Below are 22683 nucleotides of genomic sequence, written 5' to 3' on the forward strand. Positions count from 1 at the left end.
GGTGTGGGATAGCGCAGATGACATGCGGGTGTGTGGTGTTCAGTTTCATTTGTAGAATGCCGCGTTGTAACTTGTAGCGTGTCGTGGATCCGACGTAAAACAGCCTTTAAACCTAAAATTATTTGTATATTCTAAAGCTGTAGTCATATGGGGCTAGTAACTACCAGTCCCATTGATGTAGGAATTTCGACTCTAAGGCGTTAGGCACAAGTTAGGCAATCGCACAGCAGGGGAGCTTGCATTTGTTGGCGTCGTCTGCTGCGTCGTCAGGAGCAGCCTGGCCGCGCTTCTGCGCCGACATCGCGCGAATCAGCGTCAAGAACGCCTGTCAACCCACACCGTCAACAAAACTCAATTAATTACATGTCGTTAAATTGTATTATACCTATATTTAACTATTTCAATTAAGGCCGAGATTTATAGAGCGACGTACTTTGACTTTGCTCAGACTTTAAAACGAGACAGCGTTATACTGCTGGCATAAATCTGTCTCGTTTTAACTGAAACTTAAGTCAAAGCAAAGTCAACGTGCGTTCTATACATTTCAACCTTAGTGTTTGATTGAGAACCTACAGGGAGTTAATGCCCAGGTTGCAGGAGGGCAGCAATTCATGTAAAACCAAGAGTCGTGTTGTTTGCTTTTATGCGCATGTGTGCAATTCGTGCATGCGTAGTTGAGCGCACTAATTTCAAATTTTGTTAAAATCTATAGAGCCCACTTTGACTTTGCTTAGACTTAAATTTCATTTAAAACGAGACAGATTTTTGCCAGCGGTCTAACGCTGTCTCGTTTTGACAGTGTCTGAGCAAAGACAAAGTGCGCTCTTTAGGTCTTACACCCAAGTCACTTGTCAGAAATAAGGACGCACGCGACAACTAACTTTATTAATTGCGCATGTGCAAAACGTGTACATAAAAAACAAACGAGTACGACTACTGCTCTTAACGTCGCTATCTCTCTCCCGCAACGGCACCCCACGAGCCATCTCAGTCAAGCGGTACCTACTCGTATAGTTTGAAATGGTAGTAAGTAAATAAGAGACGATCATTTTGCAAATCAGTATAATTTTTGCTTGTCTTTTCATTTCATTATAAACTTTTATCCGTGGGAGCTGATATACATTGCGTACATACATACAGACACTTAGACGATACATCTAATTACATTATTATATATGTATAGGATATCTAGCGATGCGATCGTAATGCCGCATCTAGATTGATTTCCGACCGATTTCGCATTAGTGTCCATTCAACCGGACCACAAGGACCTGCACAACACCTTTATGGCTCCTTGTATTCAAACTACATTACAGTGGCAAAAATGTCGTTAGGTACGACACAGAAAACGCGTCCCACACGACTTATTCTAATGTTTTCAGCTTAATGTGTGTGAGTTTGTTTATTCAAACATAACTTCTAAATGCTTGAACAGATTTGGATATATGGGGTATCGTTAGAATCATTACGTCATCCGGAGTGACACTGGCTATAATTTTTTTCGAAAAAACATTCACAATGGCAGTTTATCATTTTTAGATGTGAAATTTTTTATTTTTTAGTCAGGACAGGCAATCGTATTTTTTTAATACTACTTGTTGCCGCTCTGTTACATATGTACGGTGTGGTCCGCCTGAATAGACACTTATATTTTAATATTGGATCCCTGAGGCCTTACACAATTTAAACGTATGACAGAAATGTGTATATAAACACTGTATATGCAGTGAGTAAATTTCGTTCAGTTACTCAGGGCCTAGATGTTACATCGCTATTACCAGACAATATAGAGGCGGCGTATGTAGCTTTTTGAAAACGTTTTTTTTATTAGGTATGTATTCATCAAAATTGTGAAGTCTTTATTATTGTGATATTTCCTGCAACTTAATTTTCGTTGTGTACATTTTGGTCAAATCTTTGAAAACTAAAACTAGAATGTTTGATGCAAAATACCTTTGCAAGAATATCTGAGATTCCCTTGAAGTTAAATAGAGATACTCGTAGATTAGTGCCATACTTACTCGTATTTACATTTAAAAAAAATAAGATTATCTATGATTTTTTTTTTATAATTGATTAATAATAACTGAATAATTAAGGATTTGTAATTATTTTATCATAGTAGCTGGATTGCAGAAGGCTATTATTATGAAATGTGAAGAAACATTGAGCAACATTATTTTGATATTTATGGACAAAAGCACAGTACGTTTAAGGTGGAAACATACTTATAACAAGCGATCTCGATGCGACATATGCGATATCCGATCGCGGTATATAGTGTATTTCTGGTTACAGAAAATACTTACTAATAAATTTATTTGCTCAGATTTAAGACACTTAAAACGAGACAGCGTTATACCACTGGCATATACCCGTCTCGTTTTAACTGAAACTTGTGTCTTAGCAAATTTAAAGTGCGCTCTATAGTTTTTAACCTTAGTCTCAACTCTCAAATCACGTGTTTTAAGTATGTTTCTGTTTCATAAAGTTGCATAGACACTATTGTGTTGTGGAGTGTTGTGAAGCGACAGAAGGCGATAGTAGTTGTATATTTTATATGAACACATGCACAGTATGTTATGGTGTCAGCATTTTAATCAAGAGACAAGAGAGATTGGTCAATCATCACACATTTTGCGTTCTAACCACAGAACTCTGAATTGTAATTGAAATAGTTTCGGTTATCTTTAATACTTGAACCGTAAAGGTCTGCACTCATTGGCACGGCGACAATGTCACGCTTCTATAACACTTCTATACTCATTCTGATATCTGTGGTTTTATTAACAACACTATAGTGTGTCTGCAGCCTTAGACTGGCTTATATTTTTATGTAGTTATCTATTTACGACGCACCACCATATTACAACTATATCATAAATTATGTCATATGTTTTGAGATATACATATTAATTACACTTATATAATATACATACTTAATTCTGTGACTTTCTATACAAGTTTTTTCTATAGTACGATTTAAGGAAATCTTTTGCATTATTTTAGTACTTTTGGCAGTTTTATGAGTTACCCCCTTCGAAGTATTTATTTAATTGGTTATAAGCGCTGTATCAGTACTAATATTATAAATGCGAAAGTGTGCTTGTTGGTCCTTCAATCACGTCGCAACGATCGATGTGATTTTTTAAAGACCTGAAGAGTGACATAGGTTACTTTTTATGCCGGGAAACACAAAAGTTCCCACGGATTTTGAAAAATCCAAATCAACGTAGTAGACGAAGTCGCGGACATCATCTAGTAAATAATAAATAAAAGCAGGATAATAGACAAAAAAAGCGTACATTGCAGCAATATTTATATTACTTATAAAGAAAATAGAAAATATTGCATTTTGTGATTATTATAGTACAGTAAAATAGCTAATATTATTATGTCGTACAAAAATTTATTAACTAGTTTTGATGTATGATTCGAATATAATATCTTCCACACAACCGCGCTCTGATGTCGTTTTTGGGATTCCGTAATACGGAACCGTTATAGATTTGTTGAGTCCACCTGTTAGTGTCACAGCCACTTTAAGAATAAACTATAAAAGCTGTCAAACTGAAACTAAAAAAATACAGGATTTGAAAAAAATCGTAGTTTTTTGTATGGTATCTTATCAGTAATCACTAGTACTATCACCTGTCTTCGTTTTTGTTAGCGTTCTGATTACACCGTGTATGTTTTCACATAAAAGCCCAGAATAAGGGTCGGCTGGCACTGCACAGTTGTGTGGAAAGAGCTTTAGCAATTGTGGAATGAAATCGACTTTTTGATCATTTTCGTTCCTATGCCCAATTATGCACACCATTGAAACAACTGCTTCTAGTTGGTTAATATATTAAAGCATATACAGACATGCCAACTTACGTTGGCAGCTGTCTTATTCATACATCTGCATGACCATCTGTGGTTTGGCATTTAATTATTTTTTGTGATTGGATCATGTCCGCACATCTGTGTATGCTTTATAGAAAAGTTGCGGTCGATTAATTACTCTAGCTACTACGAGATAAGTTTCAAAATCGCTTAACATACATAATGTACATTTACAACATTCAATAGAATCTACACTATAGTCGTAAGCGATCTTAGGTTTTAACTAAATCTGAAACTAAATAATTAGGGACAGTTTTGGAGACTAAATTCGAAAAATAAGGCGAAAAAATAAAAATAAAATTAATCTATAATCATTCCGTGAGCAGTTCACTTACTCACACAGCAGTAATTAGTGTTCATAGAAAATGGCATTAACCAGATAAGCTTCTTTTTTTTTTGATTCAGAGTGGCTAATCAAAATTAATAGGTCTAAATCTAGTGCTAACCTTTTCCGCAGCGAGCATTATGAAAGGAATAGTAATATTGTATTAAAACCTGCTATTTTAGTTTAGCGCTAATATCGTACCGGCACGCTAAATCCATAGGCGGTACGACTTTTACAGTACAGTTAGTTGCGAATGAACAAGCAACATGTACATAGCACAAGATGTATAACTGATAAACGTTGAGGTCTCAAGGTTCTAGAATGGCGACGTCACATCGGTAAGCGCAGCGTTTGCAGACGCCTCCAAAAGGTAGACAGACGACATCAAACGAGTCGCAGGGTGCCGCTGGATTCAGGCGGCGCAACACCGTGGCGTGTGGGAGACCTTACAAGAGATCTATGTCCAGCAGCGGGCATCTATCGATTGATGACGATGTTTCGATTGTACTACACACTCTCGACGGCAACTCGTTCTACCGCCACATAAGGAAATATAATTTTTTAAACAGCTGACTCTACCGGGACTCAAATCCAGAATTTTCAATTGCAAAAAGGCTGCACCAGAGAGGTCGGAATTTAGGTTAAATAATTTAATCGAATTTTCGAAAGTTTATCCGGTTCGAAGGACCATTTCTATGAACACTAAACCCATACAATTCCGCATAACACAACACATTTAGCACTTAAATTCTAAAATAAATATAGAAAACTATCTTAAAATGTTTGTTTGCGACTTACATACATAATTTGCTTGGCATTTCGATATCGTATTCGACGAATAAAACTGAATGCATATATAAATTATAGCACGCGCCTTACGTCACGCATCTTATTCCCTAGTTCTGTTACTAGAATATGCAATCAGCTTAGTATAATGTGTCATTCTTAATTCAAACTTCAGATACAGTAGAAATCGCTACTAATTCAAGTAGAAAATCACGTTAAAAACTTCAATTTATCACCACAGACTAACAGGAAAAAGATAGACAAAAGGTTAACTGGCAAAGGCAATGAGGGTTTTTTTTTAATTTACACCACCATTTGGCATCACTGAGACCTAAAGTCGTCTGCCATTTCTGAGAACTCTCATTGTAAATAGGCCATTGTAGAAATTACGTACAACTCGCTTGATTTTAATAATGTACAAACTCAAAATTAACTTTATCAGTTCAGCATTATTTTCCTATTAAGTTTGCCAGGTCTCCTGTCATTCTTTTTCCTTAAATCTACAAAATACATACTTTTCAGCAATTTCATGCAATATTGAGCTCCTTTACAAAATTTTATTTATAGTTAGATTTTATTAAAAAGGAGATCATGTTCTATTAGCCGTGTAGTGTACTAAAACTTATCGTGCGACGTGAACACTGCAAATTCGATATATAAAAATAACATGCAAGCGCGATGCTTTATTAATAACAAAATAATTTATTCACAGAATCCTGTTCATGATGTACCCTTAGGTGTTTCTTTACGAATGTAATGGTTAGCCGCACTGGATGCGTTTTCATACGAATTTTATCGTGCGAATACGTACGAACACGCACGAACAATCGCGACCTTCCAAGTACTATGGGAGCTTGCAGACTGGGTGCGAGTTAGTCGTACTCATAGTGATTGGAACGTCGGGAAATAATTTGATTAAATAATTAGCTAATTTTTTTAACCCTGTATTCACTCAATTCCTTACCTTCCTCTAACTTGTATCGTAAAACAAGGTAAGAATTTATAAGTACTATAAATGTGATTAAATAAAAATGAGTTCCACTGTGACACGATTGAGTGTGACTCGTTGGGAATTCACCGGGATTCACTATTCGTGCGTATTCACACGAATAAGTGTTCCAGTATTTTCTAGACCACCATGAACAGAATTCCAGCATAATACCAGCACCGTACAGGGCGAATAGTGACACATTACGTAGCCTTACTGCTCCACAGTTAATACTAGACAATATCAGTGACAGTCACACCTTGTGACAACTCCACGCAACATTGAATCAGAAACCGAGATTTATAAGTCTACTTTCATTGGCCACGACATATAATGTAACTAATACAGATTCCACAATCTAAAGAAAAACAAACAAGCAGACAAGAATGAAAACATCCGCAGAAAACAATTTAAAAAATAAATTCGTTTTTGCAATTAAGACACATTTAACCTATCTTTTTCTGTAGTCTGTGGTAAGGTGTTATTTTGTAAAAATTAAAATGCAAGATACACAGGATAAACTTGTTTGTGTCGAATTTGGAGGGGCAATGCATTTATTTTGCGTCTCGCACAGTACCCCAAAAAAAGTCCAAAGTCACTATTACATTGAAAGATAACATCTTGTATGTTACCAAAAGCAGAGTGAGGAAACTCTGTTTTGATCCTGAATCGATATCTGTCAAATATTAGGCTAGGGGTGACGTGAAATCAAAGACTAGACCTAGTCCTTTCATAGCCTACCTATGTAGATAGGAAGACTCGAAGTTTTGTTGCAAGTTTCCTAACTATCGTGACCTGTGCCACCTCTACTGTAATATGCATCTTATTTGTTACAAAATAAAGTTCATATTAGACCGCTCCACGGAAAAAACCTCACATAGTTGCGTAAGTTTCATAATTGTCGTGAATTGTGCCACTTCTACTGAAATATGCATCTTATTTGTTACAAAATAAAGTTCATATTAGACCGCTCCACACAAAATACCTCACACAGTTGCGTCGCCAATGAAAATAGACTTGTAACCGCACAGACATATGCGTACATCGCGACACAGCGTCCGCACTAACCGCACTAAGCACTAGCGGAGTCCTTTACACGTAACACCCGCAAGGTCCCGTCAAAGCGCGCGCACACTCTGCGACAGTCTTGTCGGGACCTACAAAATGGCGCATTTGATTTTCCTGCGCGGCTTCCTCTTCACGTCTCCGTTAGTCGCGCGACTGTCGTCCGACTTGCGCGAGCGGATCTCGCGCATCAGGTCAAAGAACACCTTGACAAACAAAAGTACCATCAGCACCCGGACAACACACCAGCGACCCAACAAGCTAACATACAGACAAATCCGACAAGGAACCATCACCTTCATTTGTGGTCAAACTAAACGAACTACCTAATACCTATATAATGATAACTAATTGATGTTTTAAATCTTAAAAAATTTAATCTTTTGATGCCGATAAATTTTTGTCAGCCCTAGCACAGACTACGGTCTATTTGGGCTGCAAATTGCAAACACCAGTCTCAGTTTTTAATTAAATAAATAAATAAAATGCAAATTTTGTAAATTTATTTTCAGTTTGAATATTGGATTTTGAAATTGGTTTGATTGGTTGAAAAAAATTTGTTCCCTAGCACCACAACATTGCGATACTCATATTAATTTTAGTAATTGGCTGTATTTTTCGGGCGTTTGAGTTTGGCTCTATGGGATTGGGCTTTTAATTCTTTTCTGTATTCAAATGTTGCGTGACTTTAGTCAATCTTAAGGCCCAGCGCAAACAGACTGAATGAAGTAGAAGCGAGTGTTTTTGATTACAACAAACTCAGCTTTATGACTTTGTATACACCGTTGAAATTACACCGTACATATTAACAATAAACTTGAGTTTGCTGCGCACCGCTTTTATGTTAAAGGAACAAAGTTTGAGTTGTTATCAAGAAAAACGGCGCACCTCGGCTCTGTCGGTGTGCGCTGCGCCTAACGCTACAAGAAAAGAATGTCAAGCATAGCGCTGCCTGGCTGGAAGTGAGCAGAAAGGGTTTAAAGCCAAGACAGCCAAGCAGAGCTGTGCAAAAAGCCCGTATAACTACGTGAGGTTAATAATAATTATTTTAGTTTGTTAGAAAATTTTGTGTGTGAACTATACTATAATTTTTAGATCATTTAGCGTTAATTAAAATTTCTGCGGTTCGCCGTTTGTGCTCTTGCGAAGAAAAATAATATTTTTTCTCTAGAGACATAATCTAAAATTTTTAATTTGTATTTATTTGTATTTATTTATTCTTCGTTTCAGACTTATAAAAGCACTTACGAAAGTCACAATACACTGAAAAAATAAGTCTACCAAATATGTAGGATCTAAATAATATCAAAATAACAATAGTAACAATAGTAAACTAATATTACGGGTACACAAGTAGGTACATAATTTTTAGCTTAGCTCGTTGAATAGCTTGTGCAGGGCTACATTTTCCATGCGTTTTTATCATCTATATAATCATTAATCTTATAATAACTTTTTTTAATTAAAATTTCTTTTATTTTACTTTTGAATTGCCTGTCAGAAAGATCGGTTATATCCTTTGGAATCATGTTGTAGAAGCGTATCGAACTGCCCATAAATGATTTAGTCGTTTTAGATAACCTGTATTTGTGTCCACTTAACTTATGTTTATTTCGTGTATTATAGTGATGAGAGTCAGAGTTCTTCTTATACGATGGTAGATGTTTTCTAATGTACATAATGTTCTCAAATATATAAAGTGAAGGCATGGTCAGAATGCCGATATCTTTAAACAAATGTCTTAGAGAATCTCTGGGCTTCATCTTATAAATGGCGCGAATAGCTCTTTTTTGGAGTATAAAAATTGTTTTCCAATCCGCAGCAGAACCCCACAACAGAATTCCGTAAGACATCAAGCTTTGAAAATATGCAAAGTACACTATTTTAGCCGTTTGAACATCTGTTAACTGCCTTATTTTACGAATTGCAAATACTGCTGAACTGAGTCTACTTGACAGAATATTAATATGCGGTCCCCATTGTAAACTAGAATCAATAGTTAGTCCAAGGAAAAGAGCTTCGTCGACAATTTCTAATTTTTCATTGTTGAGAAATATCTCAACATTTCTTTCACCACGAAAGTTCGATGAGGCAAAATATACACACTTTGTTTTTTTACTATTTAATGCTAAGTTATTGACCGAAAACCATTGCGAAAGCTTGGTTAGTGCTTTATTAAGGTTGCCCAAATCACAGGTTTTTCTGTTAACTTTAAATACGAGAGAAGTGTCATCAGCAAATAATACGATATCTGCTAGTTCTTTTACTATATTAGGAAGATCGTTAATATAGACTAGGAACAAAAATGGACCGAGAATTGATCCTTGTGGCACTCCTAATTTGACCTTAGTTCCTACAGATGTTCCTTTATTGACATATACTCTCATTTCTCGGTCAGTTAAGTATGATGAAATAAGTTTTAGGGCCTCATCAGTAACTCCATAGTACTTCAGCTTTCGGACTAGAATTTCGTGGTTTACGCAATCGAAGGCCTTTGAAAGATCGCAAAAGATGCCAATTGCGTTTTGCGATTTTTCCCAGGCCTCTAAAATATTCTGTATTAAGTCAGCTCCAGCGTGAGTTGTAGATCTGCCTTTCGTGAACCCAAATTGTTGTTTGTGTAGAAATCCATTGATGTTAAAATGAGCACTTAATTGCGTTAGTAATACTTTTTCAAATATTTTACTAAGAACTGGCAATATCGACACAGGTCTGTAGTTGGTTGGATCATATTTACAACCAGATTTATAAATTGGAACTACTTTGCTTAATTTCATCAAATCCGGGAATACACCTTCGTCAATACTAATATTAAATATGTGTGCCAATATAGGAGCAATTTCATAAATAATTGATTTGATTGCTTTAACCGACATTCCCCATAGATCTTCACTTTTTTTTACATTGATTAAATTAAAAGATTTTACAATATCTTTATACGTAATGTGCTCAAATTTAAAATTAGGAGCTACGATTTCTAAACTATCCTTTAAGAGAAACTCTGCGTCATCAGGTGAAGATATTAAGTTTTTTGTAGTCTCGATAGGAATACTAGCAAACGTTGATTCAAAAGTGTTAGCAACACTCACACTGTGGGATGTCACATGTCCACCCACGTTTAGGTATATTGAGTCATTATATTTATTTTTGACTTTTCCTGTCGCATTATTTACTATGGACCACGTTGCTTTTATTTTATTGTCTGCTTTTTTAATTTTATTACTAATGTAGATTTGTTTTGCACAAATACAGACAAATTTAAATATTTTGGAATATTTAGCGTCGGTTCTGTTGTTTTCCTCTAAACTATGATAAAAATATGTCTAAAATGAACGTAATTTTATTGTATAGGACTTGGCCGAGCCACATTTCTTAAAAGTGTATTGATTCTTTCGCAATCAATGAAAATGTTAGAATGCGCGAGAGAGAAGGAAACTTAGCTAACCATAGTTCCTCAAGTCTATGACTAATCTCAATTAATAAAACACAAAAATGTTTCTACCTACCGGTTCGTTATAGACTTTGAAACCATCCAACCGACGAGCCCCAAACCGGTTTCATTAGAAAGGCAATAATGCGAAGATGTTCTTTCAGGGTAGCCGGGTATCTGCTAGTAGGATACAGGTGTGGGCTTACCTTGTCGACATTATCCCTCGTCTTGGCTGAGGTCTCTACGTACAGGACCTGACAATGCGCGGCACGTGCCGAGCGTCACGTGCCTCACGCGCCGCTTGTCCCCAAGTCAGACTTGTTCCCCACTAGCAGAAATGTAATGTTATATAGGTGTGAGGTTACCTTGTCGACGTTATCCCTCGTCTTGGCTGAGGTCGCCACGTACAGCGCCTGCCAGTGCTCGGCACGCTCGCGGCACGCGTCGCTTGTCCTCCAAGTCGGACTTATCCCCCACCAGCAGAAATGGAATGTTATATAAGTGTGAGATTACCTTGTCGACGTTATCCCTCGTCTTGGCTGAGGTCTCCACGTACGGCACCTGCCAGTGCGCGGCACGCTCGCGGCACGCGTCGAGCGGCACGCGCCGCTTGTCCCCCAAGTCAGACTTGTTTCCCACAAGCAGAAATGGAATGTTCTCGTCGTTTTTCACGCGTAGGATCTGTTCTCTGGAAGAAGGAACGCGGTTTCGAGTAAAAAACCCGTCAAGTGTGAATTGGACCTCGCTCTATTAAGGCGATGATCATCCCATCAGTAGTCCACAACTGTGTAGACTACAGGCCTCCTCTCAGAATGAGAAAGGAAGGGGAGAAAGCCATAACTGAAGGACATAATCCCAGTGCGGATTAGCAGACCACACCTTTGAATAAAGAAATTCGCAATGAAGAAATTCGATTTGAGAACATTATGCAGAACCCTCAAGCATGCAGATTTTCTCATTATTTGTTCCTTTGCCGTTAAAATATATGATATTTAATTGCTTGAAACATACATAACCCCGAAAATTTAAAGGTCGCGGCCCGGTATCGGGCCCCCGACTTCCCGCATAGAAGGTTGACGTCACCACAACTCTTATAACAACCACTTATTGCGTAACTGTGTAAATATTATCTTATTAATATTTATACGTAGCGCCTACAATCTGTCAATTTCTAGCGTGCAAAATGACTACAATACATTATTCAATGCATCATACATTTAATTCATGCTTCTACAAATTCATTCAAGAATTTTAATAACAGTGATTTCAATTAAAATAATAAATGAAATACTCGATTTCGTGACATTATCCTATTCAAGTGCAAATCAAATGTCCATCAACAAACTGAACTGGTTAGAAACCTAACTAATATTATAAAGGCGAAAGTTTGTATGTGTGTATGTGTGTGTGTGTGTGTATATTTGTTACTTATTTAAATGATAAGAAAGCTTGGGAATGAGTTGCTTAACAGTTTTGATAGTTCTAATAAGTTAAGTGATTTTGTGAAGTGGTGATGATAAAAAGAATACCCGGCTGAGTTTGTTGTGGGCTCTTCTCAGACCTGGGCGCGTTCGGAACCCTCGTAGCTTTAGTTATAAGTTTACGTAATTTATTATCACCACTATATCATCATACAAATCTAACAATTCTGCCCATCCAAAGGAGTACAATAGTACCTACTTTGAGTAAATGATTTTGAGTTTGAGTTTGAATGGTAAATTGGATACCTGAACTCTTGCGTAGCATCGAAGCTCTCGGGCTCCGTGATAGAGAACACACAGAGGAACCCCTCCCCGGAGCGGAAGTAGTTGTCCCGGATCGCCGCATAGTCCTCTTGACCCGCCGTGTCCAGGATATCTATTTGAACTTCCTCGCCGTCTAAGACCACCTGGAAAATTTAAAAAAAATAATTAAACTCTAGCTGTTATCCAAGACTAGAGAATCCAACTGGCTTAATAGAATTTCTGAAAATGTCCAAAAAATCTACATGCATAATTTTAGGTAGAAACTTGTGCCTTAGAGTTTGAGCTGTATGTTGATAATGTCATTTGAATATTTTTTTTATTACTATCGGCACACGCTTAACCACAATCACACTGGATGGAAAGTGAAGATGCAGTCTGAGATGGGACGCGTTTACCTAGATTATTTTGGACAGATTTCGGACACAATTGGAGGGTGTGCACAGGAAATTCACAATCTTGTTCGACATCCAATTTACCTACTCGCCCGAAACGTTTTTGCTCAACGTTACTGATATAAACTGCTACGGCTTACGGTTCCGACGTCCGTGTTTCCTGCTGTGTATAACTTATGTCCCTCCAAGGCAAGAATGAATGGGCTTCTTTTAGGCAAGCGAGCTCCAATTTAATCCTCATCATTGCTTTTACTAAATATGATTCTCATCCAGCGAAAGCTAATCAATAGTAAAAAGAGATGTCTATTCACTCTTGTTTTAAAGATATCCGGACTGTAATTGGTAGGAAATCACGAATGTGCTCCTGCCCATAAATTTGCAGATATACCTATTGTGAAACAAATCCGTTAGCTATCGCGCATCAAAACCTTCATCTATATTTCAATGGGTAATTGTAATCGTATGGCTTACAAGTTGACAGTAGCTCTTACTGACATCCAGTACCCTTAGTACAAGATTTTACTTCTCACCCAAGTTGATATTGTTTGAGAATCGAAACACATTAACGTCAAAGTAAAATGGCCTTTAAGTGCCTTGTATTAATGCTCAAGTTTGTACATATATAGACACCCAACGCTCCAAGTGGCAACGTTGCGAAGTTAAAATCAATGGTACTGAATTTTTGACTTTAATTGAGATTCTTTAGGTCCATTTTACTTTGACGCTATTTTGTTTCGACTCTCGAATACTATCCAAATTGGTGAGAAGTAAAATCTTATACTGAGGGTACAGTGTTCTCTCAGTATCAGATGACAGATAGCGGTGACGCTCGAGGCCGCGCATTACGCGTATCACTTACCGATTGCAACTGTTTACACTTATCGATCTACCAGTTGTATTGAAACGTTGCGAAACAACACATGAGATGATTTTATTTTAGAATGTTAGTTTGTAGTGGAAGGTAGGGTCAGCGCAGCCGACGCCACCCGACTTCAACATGATCACTTTGCTTGTACACAAATGAAACATACCTTCTTCCTGTAGCTGTCCGCCTTCGTGGGCTCGTAGTCTTCCACGAACTCGTCGTACATGAACTGCAGGGTCAGCGCAGACTTGCCGACGCCGCCCGACCCCACCATGATCACTTTGTGCAGCGTGGGCTGCGCCGCCGGCTTCTTCGACATGGTTATGGTGGCGGGGCACCGCGAATACAACTGGAACAATCACAACAAAATTTCTTTTATTGAAAAATCTTGACACATTCGCGATTCTGGTCCCCTGATATCGAAAAGTCAGGTATATTTAATACTGCTTTCTTTTGACGTAGCTATAAATAGATATGTACCTATTACCATACGTTACGAGATTTGAAAAAAAAAAATATATAAACAATAGCGAGCAAACGAACAGGCGGGTCAGCAGATGTCAAATGATTACGGCCGCCCATGAACATTTGGAGCACCAGAGGAACTGCCGATGCGTTGCGATTTCGGTTGGATCGTGAAAAGGTAACAATCAAACACACTTTCGCATTTATAACATTAGTAGCTCGATTGCGGTAAATTGACAGTTACAATGTCACAATCACAATCACCTCTGATTGGTTGACGCTCGCTCACTATTGGCCACAATGCATTGTTGCAAAAAGAATAGCATTTGAGCCAATAACAACAATTGTGATTGTAATAATGATTGATGCAGGATTTACGGAATCGAGCTAATGGATTGCTTTTTTACGTCACCCTGAATCAATTCTTTTTATTTATTACTGCGATTTATCTATAATACTCATATTAGGAAAACGTTTTTTTTCATAACTAATAATGTTGGCATTATCAACCAACAAAATTGATAAAATAGCTATATAAACTTTGAGTGTTAAAAGATTTAAAGCATTAGATAAACACTTGTTTAACATAAAAAGCCACAATAAAGATAAATAATAATCGAAGGCAACATAATCTACGTTATAATTGATCTCTATGTATCTGCACTAGACTTGCCATTCCAAACAAGATTTTTGATACGAGGGCACTGGTCACTGACAATACAAGTAGGTACGCTGGACCTGCGATTGCCAACCTCTTCTTAAAGCTACTTGATTTTCGGCATTTTGCCGTTGATACGTGTAACAGCAGTGAGCGTCACATGAGCGTAAGCGAAACTAAATGTTAGTGATGAGACATCTGTCAACACGAAGACCATTTGACATAAAACGACAGTGCATTGTGCTGGGTTGGCACTAGAAAAAGCTTCCAAACAAGAGAAGAAGAAGAATTTTAATTCCCGGTACACTCGGACGGTTGCTTCGAATCGGCACAAAAAATAACTGTCATTTTGTATGCCACACCATTTCCAGCGTGTTCTTATATGTCCATTCCAGTGTGCGAGAACCTTTGCTAATAACTTGATGGCCCGTGTAATGTTCAGTTTTAACAGCTTTGTGAACCACGACTTTTGTTCAGAGTAGCCATTGTCATATATATTTGATACTTGGATGAATTATTTGATTCAATGGTTATATCCGTCTATTCCACTTCTGATGTCTGAGACTTGGAGATAACTAAAAAGGAAACATGTGGGCGAATCTAATATAGTGAGCATGTTGATGGCTTCACATAATGCCTGTCGCTAAGACGACGATTATGATTTTATAATGGGGTCGGTGACCATCTGTAACAGTTTATTAAAGTAGGTACATACCTGACAGACTCTCCTATCTATCTCCTAATTGCCACCAGCGCGGCGCGGGGGTGATTCGCTAACCCAGTATGTAACAGCGTTCATTCGACATTGGTTAGTTCTACATTGTTGCTTCGCTGAGTGATAGTAAAATATTTTCTCGTAGAAAACCTTCAATGGATTAAATACGATGCGATCACACTTGGTGGCAAGTGATGAAGCAGCCTAAGATAGAGCTCGCTTGCCTAGAAGATGCCTATTCACTCTTGACTTGAAGGTATCCTTATTAAAATTGGAAGGAAAAACTGATGCCAATTTTGAAATTATAAACTACAAAATTGCGAGAATCGAACTACTTATAAGATCACAACTACACATGCAAGATAATGAAATGACCAGTTTTGAAGATAATCATAAAGTATTTTGTCACCCACACCAATCACCATATAACAATGGGAAAGTATGGATTACCTTCGAATTATATCGACTTTCAAGGCCCAACCTATAGGTCGTGCGTGTTTGATACCATAAATAGACGACATTGAGGATGACATCATTCAACTTTCACTTCAACTACTTACAAACTATCTATTCAGGCGAGCCAAGACTGCACATTTACGCTATTGTCCGCCAAAACCACATAGTGCCAAAACCAGGCCAAAACAAAGAAATCTGTATGGTAATAATGCCTGCTTCTATTTAACTTAGGGAATGGTTTAGTCGTGCTTTGTATAGAATAGACGGGTTTAATATCTGTTGAAATCGAGATTCCCGTATCCTTATTGTAATAAGGACGTATTAGTTTAGAGGGCAGAATGAAATCCGAAACACTTCCAAAGTCTAATCAATGTAGTGTTGTTGACAATAATTGTCTGTTTGGCCAGAGGTGAATCAGAAATTTACTATCATCATTTCAGCCTGGCGGAGTTTGGGAAAGAACTTTCCCAAAGAGTGCCGCCACACCAGGTCCTCAGCCTTCCTCATCTAGCACTTCCCGCCATCCTCTTTAGCCATTATCGTCGGACTATGTTGCTGGAGCAAGATGGTCCGACTTGTTGGTGTGGTTGATGTGGTGGTTTGGGTTTTGCCAGTGACTTTGATTCTCCTGCGGATCTCTTCATTTCTTATCTTATCTTTCAGAGAGACTCCCAACACAGCCCTCTCCATAACTGCGGCTGAGCGACTTAAAATCGGTGGATCAAGCCGTTTGTCACTGTCCACATTGCAGAACCTCTGAGGCATGGACAGAGACAAATGGAAATTATAAATTCACAAAATGACACTGCCGAGAGCCGAATCCGGACCTCTCAATTATATAACACATACAACAACACTCACCCGTTACTACTGCGCCGCGGAGGTCATTAAAATAATTTAATAGGCCAGAGAAAGTCAAAATGATACAGTTTTGTCTAAGTATAAAATAATCTAGATATTTAAATACAGGCACATATTCGCACGATCCAGACGCGATTGTTATGCCGCGAGCAGCTGATAAGCGCGCCGCCGTTCGAACCAATTTCACTTTTTTATACGCGCTAACTGGTTTCTACAAAGAGCGCCCCAGTGGGAATCTCCCAAATGATAATAATGATAAAGTTATGTACTTAACTTTAGACATTTAAAGCATTTACAGACGTGCCAACAAGTCTGCTATGGCATGTTCTAATCTGGCTGAGACATCCATTTCAGAGTCTGGCTTAGACGAGCCAATTGGCCAACCTATAGGCAGACGTGCGAATTTGATTGCAATCATGTGCATACAGAGTTCAGCCTATTCATTACGGTAGAATGACAACTGCAGTGTGACGATCGCAATCACCTGATTGGTGGACACTCGTTCACTTATATAGTTGCAATGCATTGTTTCGTCAAGAATATCATAAATTCAGCCAATTACAACAATTGCGATTGTAATAATGATTGATGCAGGATTTCCGGAATCGACCTGCTGATTCTGTGATACAGAAGGGAACGTTAAGTATTATGCACGCGTTCACGCAAAAATAATTAAAAATGTGACGTCTCTGTAACTTGTCAAGTTTGATGAGTTTATGGCCCAAATTGCTAAACATTTGAAGATCATCATTATCATGATCAACCCATCGCCGGTTCACTACTAAGCACGGATCTCCCTCTGAATAAGAAAGGTTTAGGTCATAGAGTACCACGCATGGCCAAGTGCGGAATGGCGGACTTCACACATCTTTGAGAATACAGAAAACTCTTCTGCGTGCAGGTTTCCTCGCGATGCTTTCCGTCACAGATAAAGCAAGTAATATTTAATTGCATAAAAAATAGTAAATAATTACAATTACTTACACTGACTTCTTAATAAACCCACAGACAATCGTAGTGGAAAATTCATTCAGTCACATTAATTTGCTGGCTGATTTGATGACACCATCTGAATCAGACTATGATAGGATTTTAAGTTTGCCCATCTACCGAAGCCTATGAATATTAGTCACACCATACTCATTCCGCATCAGCCATCAGACATACCCAATTCCCATGCTAATTACTGACAACAAAGAACAGGCATGTTATCCATATACTACCAACTATGCATATGAGATAAAACAATTTTAAACTCTACCAACTTTGAGATAAAGTTGGAAATTCCTTGTACAAAAGTTAATCGGTCCAACAGTTAACGCGTTTGTCATTCTGCACGTTATCTCAATGAGTAGTTAGTGGGTGAAACTGTGGCAGCAATACTGAAGTGATGAGTACAAAGGATTAAATAGATACCGGTAGGCAGCATTGTGCACAAAGGTCGTTCCGGAAAGGGAAACAAAAGCAAAACTTTTGATCGCGATAAAAATGCTTAAATAGCAACCATGATTGCTGTTAGGATTTTTTGTCACCGACATGCACCAATATTTTCTCTCCCATGTTTGTCGCTTAGTACCCGCACAGCTATAGTCTAGCATAGAAACCAAAGGAGTATGGGTTTAATGAAAACTACCATACCCCTTCCATGTTAGCCGGCTTCCATCTTAGACTGCATTTAATGGTGAGGAAAAAATTTTTGAGTGAAATCTTCGTAAATAGTTTTTCATAATGTTCTCAAAGGGGTGTACAGTCTGCCAATCTGCACTTGGCCAGCGCGGTGGACTATGGCCAAACTCTTCTCATTCTGGCCGACCCGTGAGATGAGACCCATTCTCAGTAGTGAGTCGGCGCTGGGTTGATGATGATGATATTATTTTTCTATTTAATCGTTAATCGTAACGATTTATGCCTCTACTATGGTTTAAACGGAATATAGAAACAGGAAGTCATCAGGAAGTAGAAAATTATAAGGAAAAATAATTCTGTTTAATTTTTCTGAAAAAAAATAATTTTTTTTAAAGATTTTATTTTAACACTTTAGCCATATTAAATTTATAGATTTTTAATAGCTCCTATCTCTGAGCTAAGCCACCAACAGACGGACATGGCGAAACTATATAATGGTTCCTCGTCGACTAGGGAACCCTAAAATGGCAGTAGGTAACAGATAACAGCGCTTGATAACGGCCTGCATTGCTCATTACTCCTCTGTGAAATGCTTCAGCATTTGTATGGTTTAGTTTAAAACTACTTACGCGTGACGTTCATCAATACCCATTACTGTTATCTACGATTCGTTATTTTAAACTCGAGCATTTAAGTGTAGTAGTAGGTATCTGGGTGGTACCTAGTATAAAGCTATGCATTTGTGGAGTGTTGTAAAAACATTTTTTTAGGATTTCGTATCCGATGAGTGCCTACGGGACCCTATTACTAAACCTCTGCTACCCGTCCGTCTGTCCGTCCCCCGTCTGTCTATCAGTGGGCTCTATCTCATGAACCAGGAACCTCCTATGGTCCCACCAAACTTTCGATATATGGGCCTCGCTTTAACTCTGTCTTAAGTCTGAGCAAAATCAAAGCACACTATTCATCTGATCTTTAATTTTACTAGCCGTACCTATAACTGGTGCTTCTAGTTATACTTTTTGTGAATTAGTCACAGTTCAATGTTATTCTTATCACCGACCTTGCGCAGATTTGACTCACTGTAGTGAATCATTCGCGAGACAAATTATAGCACTATTAAAACAATTGTCTATTGCAATAATCAGGGAATTTATATGATAATGAGATAATTATGGTAAGCGGAAACACGACGCGACCTCTGTGACAAAGGTGTAATGATTTGTATAGATTTTGTCATAGTTAAATTGACCTAAGTTGCCTAAGTAACTTAGTAGTAAGCTAAGTTGATTCCGAGCTAAATCACTACCCATACTATAAATGCTAAAGTGTTTGTTGGTTTATTGGTTTGTCCTTCAATCACGTCGCAACGGAGCAACGGATCGACGTGATTTTTTTCATGGGTAGGTACTAGGTATAGTCCTGGAGAGTGACATAGTCTACTGTTTAACACGACAAAACAAAGAGTCACCACAGTAATTTAAAGAATAAATGCACACAGACAACGTCGTGGGCGTGGTAGGTCTGGTAAATAAATAAATCATTTATTGTTTCAGTAATGTTACAGTCAAAATAAGGTTGAGCTTACGATGCCTATGATAAGTTTACACCTGTATTATCGGTATCAGTGCTCTCCCCTTATAGACTAGATCTACTAGCTCTCTGGTAACTATCAAAATAACATTATGACCACATCTGCTGATTGGTCTATCAATTCATTATTTTGTGGTCTTCGCCACACAGAAAGACAGACAGACAGAGAGACATACGGACAACAAGTGACCTTATAAAAGTTTTCTTTTTTCTTTTTAAATACTGAATCATAATAAGATATCGCATATTAATGCAGATTATAAAACTACAGTACAAAGAGCCATAGAGAAGAAAATAAGATGTTGCATATTGAAAATACATTATAATATCAAAGTAATCAGGTTTTTGAACTTTGTCATATTAGATCATAATATAAGTTTTATGAAGATACATCATACAAGGACATTAAACTGTTGGCTATGTACATTTGGATTTCTAATTAATCACATAGCATGACAGTTAATGCCTGGCAAACATGTAACAATAGAATTATAAGCAAAAACACTATTTCATCTGAACAATAAATACATTTTCCAGCTACACTGGTGCAAAAGTGAAACTGGAGGCAATGTACTTTTGGACTGAACTAAATAAGTAAATAAATAGTGTTTGCTTCTTTGTACTTATACTTAGTCTTAACTCAAGACATAATTATATATAGTTTGCACCCACCACTTGAACTCTATGGGTCAACTGTATATCAAAGTACAGTATTCACCTTTAAAATAAGGACTAAAATCGTACTTTTGACATGATATTTAACACAAATGTTGCATGAGAACTCATTTTTTATGCATTATATATTATCATTTTTTAGGATGTCCGTACCTCAAAAGGAAAAACGGAACCTTTTCCGTTCTTGTTGTCAAGGCCCATAGGCCGCGGATAGCTATTTGTTTACCTTTCAATCACACTAAGGAAAACTAAAATTTAATGATAAAATAAGTGCTGTAATCACTATTTTCAATTCAATGTACTTAATATTTTATTCTATACAATAGTGACTGATTACTGAAGCAATCATTAATTCATTTTGTAAAGAAAAATAAATACTTATTTTTTTATAACTATTGTTGTACTCATGTAAGAAGCTCACTAACAGTAATTACAACATTTCATTTAAATATAAATTAAATCTAGACTATTCACACCATTTAACTAATCCAAATCTATACTAATAAATAAAATTGGAGTGTCTGTCTGTAATTTCGAAATAACTACCTCATATTAAGCTCATATGGCTATTAGGGAAAGGTTACTTTTGTCCTGGGAAATCAAAAGTTCCCACAGGATTTTTAAAAACCTAAATCCCGCGTGGATTTAGGCGAAGCTGAGGGCATCACCTAGTTCGCAATAAAGATATTTGAATTTGGATCTGAATTAAAAAAATACATTTATGGTGGTAAGTATAAAATAAACATAATGATAATAATGTCCTCCCAACCAAATTTGGGCCACATCAGCCAATTTCCATAGAAATGAGTCAACTGTGTAGCAGATATTATAAAAATTTCAAGAGTTGGAAATGGTAAATTTATTAGTTAAAAAATTAACCCAAATTATTGGGTTGATTTTTTCCTAAAATATTTGCTAAATAAATTAATCAAAATTAAATTAAAAAATCAATTATTATTAAGAACCATTTGAAATATTTTATCAAATACTAGTCAATTGTAACTTAGCAATGTTATCATTATTACTGAGTAATTATTATTACTCAGAAATCTCTGAGAAGAATTTGAAGTTGAATGAATTTCTCATTAAGTGAAATTTGTATAATTTCTTTTGAGAATAAATTCTGTAACCACAATGTTGTAAAATCCATTACATTAGATTTGTTAGCATTGTTCAAGTACCTATATCTTTACTACTGTAACAGTTGCTATTTCCAGGCATTCGGATTGTTTGATGGATATAGTGTTACTTTTTATTTCTTGAAGAATTAGGAGCTTTCTTACTTCCGATTGGAAAGCAATGTAGGTAATCCCTAGATTTACTAGCGAATTGCATCAAAATGACTTATTCCATTTTGATGCAATTCATCTTAAGCAACTTAGAACTTAAGCAACAGTATAAAATTTAGCATATATTGTACAGTCAAAAAACTGTAATCCTTACCTTCTGTTCCTTCAAAAAAGTTGATGACAGTTGATATGCGATCGCTGAGAACATTACTAAAGTGTTGGCACTGACTTCTGAGCGCAACAGGCAAACAAATATCCTACCAATCCCATTTTATGCTAGCACCTTATAAAATGAGCATCACCTTAAGTTACTTTAATCAATGTAACTGGATTAGAATTATTAAGGAACTATTTTACGGTCAAAGAAATCGCTATAGACAAGAACATTCACCGAAAATCTACCAAATGCAAGTCACAGGCTGTTGTGATGTTGGAACTGTACAACCATCGATCTAACAGTAACTATAGTGGTTAGTGGCTCAAACGGGTCGAGGAGAGCGATTACGCGTGAGAACTGCGAGACAATGCGCGAGAAATTGTGGGAAAACGAGAGGCGTTGCCTCTGTAGTTTGTAGTAAACAATCATCGAATCACGTCACTCGCCAACTAAATATGGTACACCGCTAGTCACTACACAATATTTTCCTCACTCACCGGTTGTGCTGGAAGGCTTCAGGGGTGTTTTACTAACTCAAAAGCTTTTAAAATCACTCGATTTCACATAAATTGCCACAAATTCGTAAAAGTCCAAAAAGTACAATAGGCTCATAAATTGCATAAATTAATCTGTCAAATGATGTCACAGACAAATAACCGAGTCTCAGGCGAATAGTCTATCGTAGTGATTGACAACTTTGCCAA

General features: G+C 37.2%; 1 protein-coding gene and 1 long non-coding RNA gene across 4 annotated transcripts; both read right to left on the reverse strand.

Moving 5' to 3' along the window:
* Position 1: 1 nt before the first annotated feature.
* Positions 2–22623, reverse strand: LOC123872857 (ras-related protein Ral-a). 3 transcript variants are annotated; one of them, XM_045917450.1, is made up of 5 exons: positions 21977–22419; positions 13651–13833; positions 12210–12370; positions 10996–11170; positions 2–325 (listed from the first exon to the last, which is right to left on the reverse strand). In XM_045917450.1, exons 1-5 carry the CDS (start codon positions 22028–22030, stop codon positions 212–214), a joined length of 687 nt encoding a protein of 228 aa, XP_045773406.1. In that variant the 5' UTR covers positions 22031–22419; the 3' UTR covers positions 2–211. The 3 variants fall into 3 exon arrangements, with proteins under 3 accessions (XP_045773406.1, XP_045773407.1, XP_045773405.1); XM_045917451.1 differs by lacking the exons at positions 2–325; positions 21977–22419 and adding exons at positions 5075–7258; positions 22477–22623; XM_045917449.1 differs by lacking the exon at positions 2–325 and adding an exon at positions 5075–7258.
* LOC123872861 lies at positions 14158–15482 on the reverse strand. Its single transcript, XR_006797557.1, has 3 exons — positions 15398–15482; positions 14229–14233; positions 14158–14167 (listed from the first exon to the last, which is right to left on the reverse strand). It is a non-coding gene; the product is annotated as an uncharacterized LOC123872861 (long non-coding RNA).
* Positions 22624–22683: the final 60 nt, after the last annotated feature.

The sequence above is a fragment of the Maniola jurtina genome, chromosome 15, assembly GCF_905333055.1.
Source record: "Maniola jurtina chromosome 15, ilManJurt1.1, whole genome shotgun sequence".
NCBI lineage: Eukaryota > Metazoa > Arthropoda > Insecta > Lepidoptera > Nymphalidae > Maniola > Maniola jurtina.

What these genes read in the sequence shown, in the direction of transcription:
- LOC123872857 (XM_045917450.1), bottom strand. Translation starts at nt 22,030, where the DNA reads ATGTTCTCAGCGATCGCATATCAACTGTCATCAACTTTTTTGAAGGAA. An exon ending in CTTTTTTGAAGGAACAGAAG is followed by an intron (nt 13,834 to 21,976) that starts GTAAGGATTACA and finishes TGATTGTTCCAG; the next exon opens with TTGTATTCGCGGTGCCCCGC. An exon ending in CGGACAGCTACAGGAAGAAG is followed by an intron (nt 12,371 to 13,650) that starts GTATGTTTCATT and finishes TAAATTTTCCAG; the next exon opens with GTGGTCTTAGACGGCGAGGA.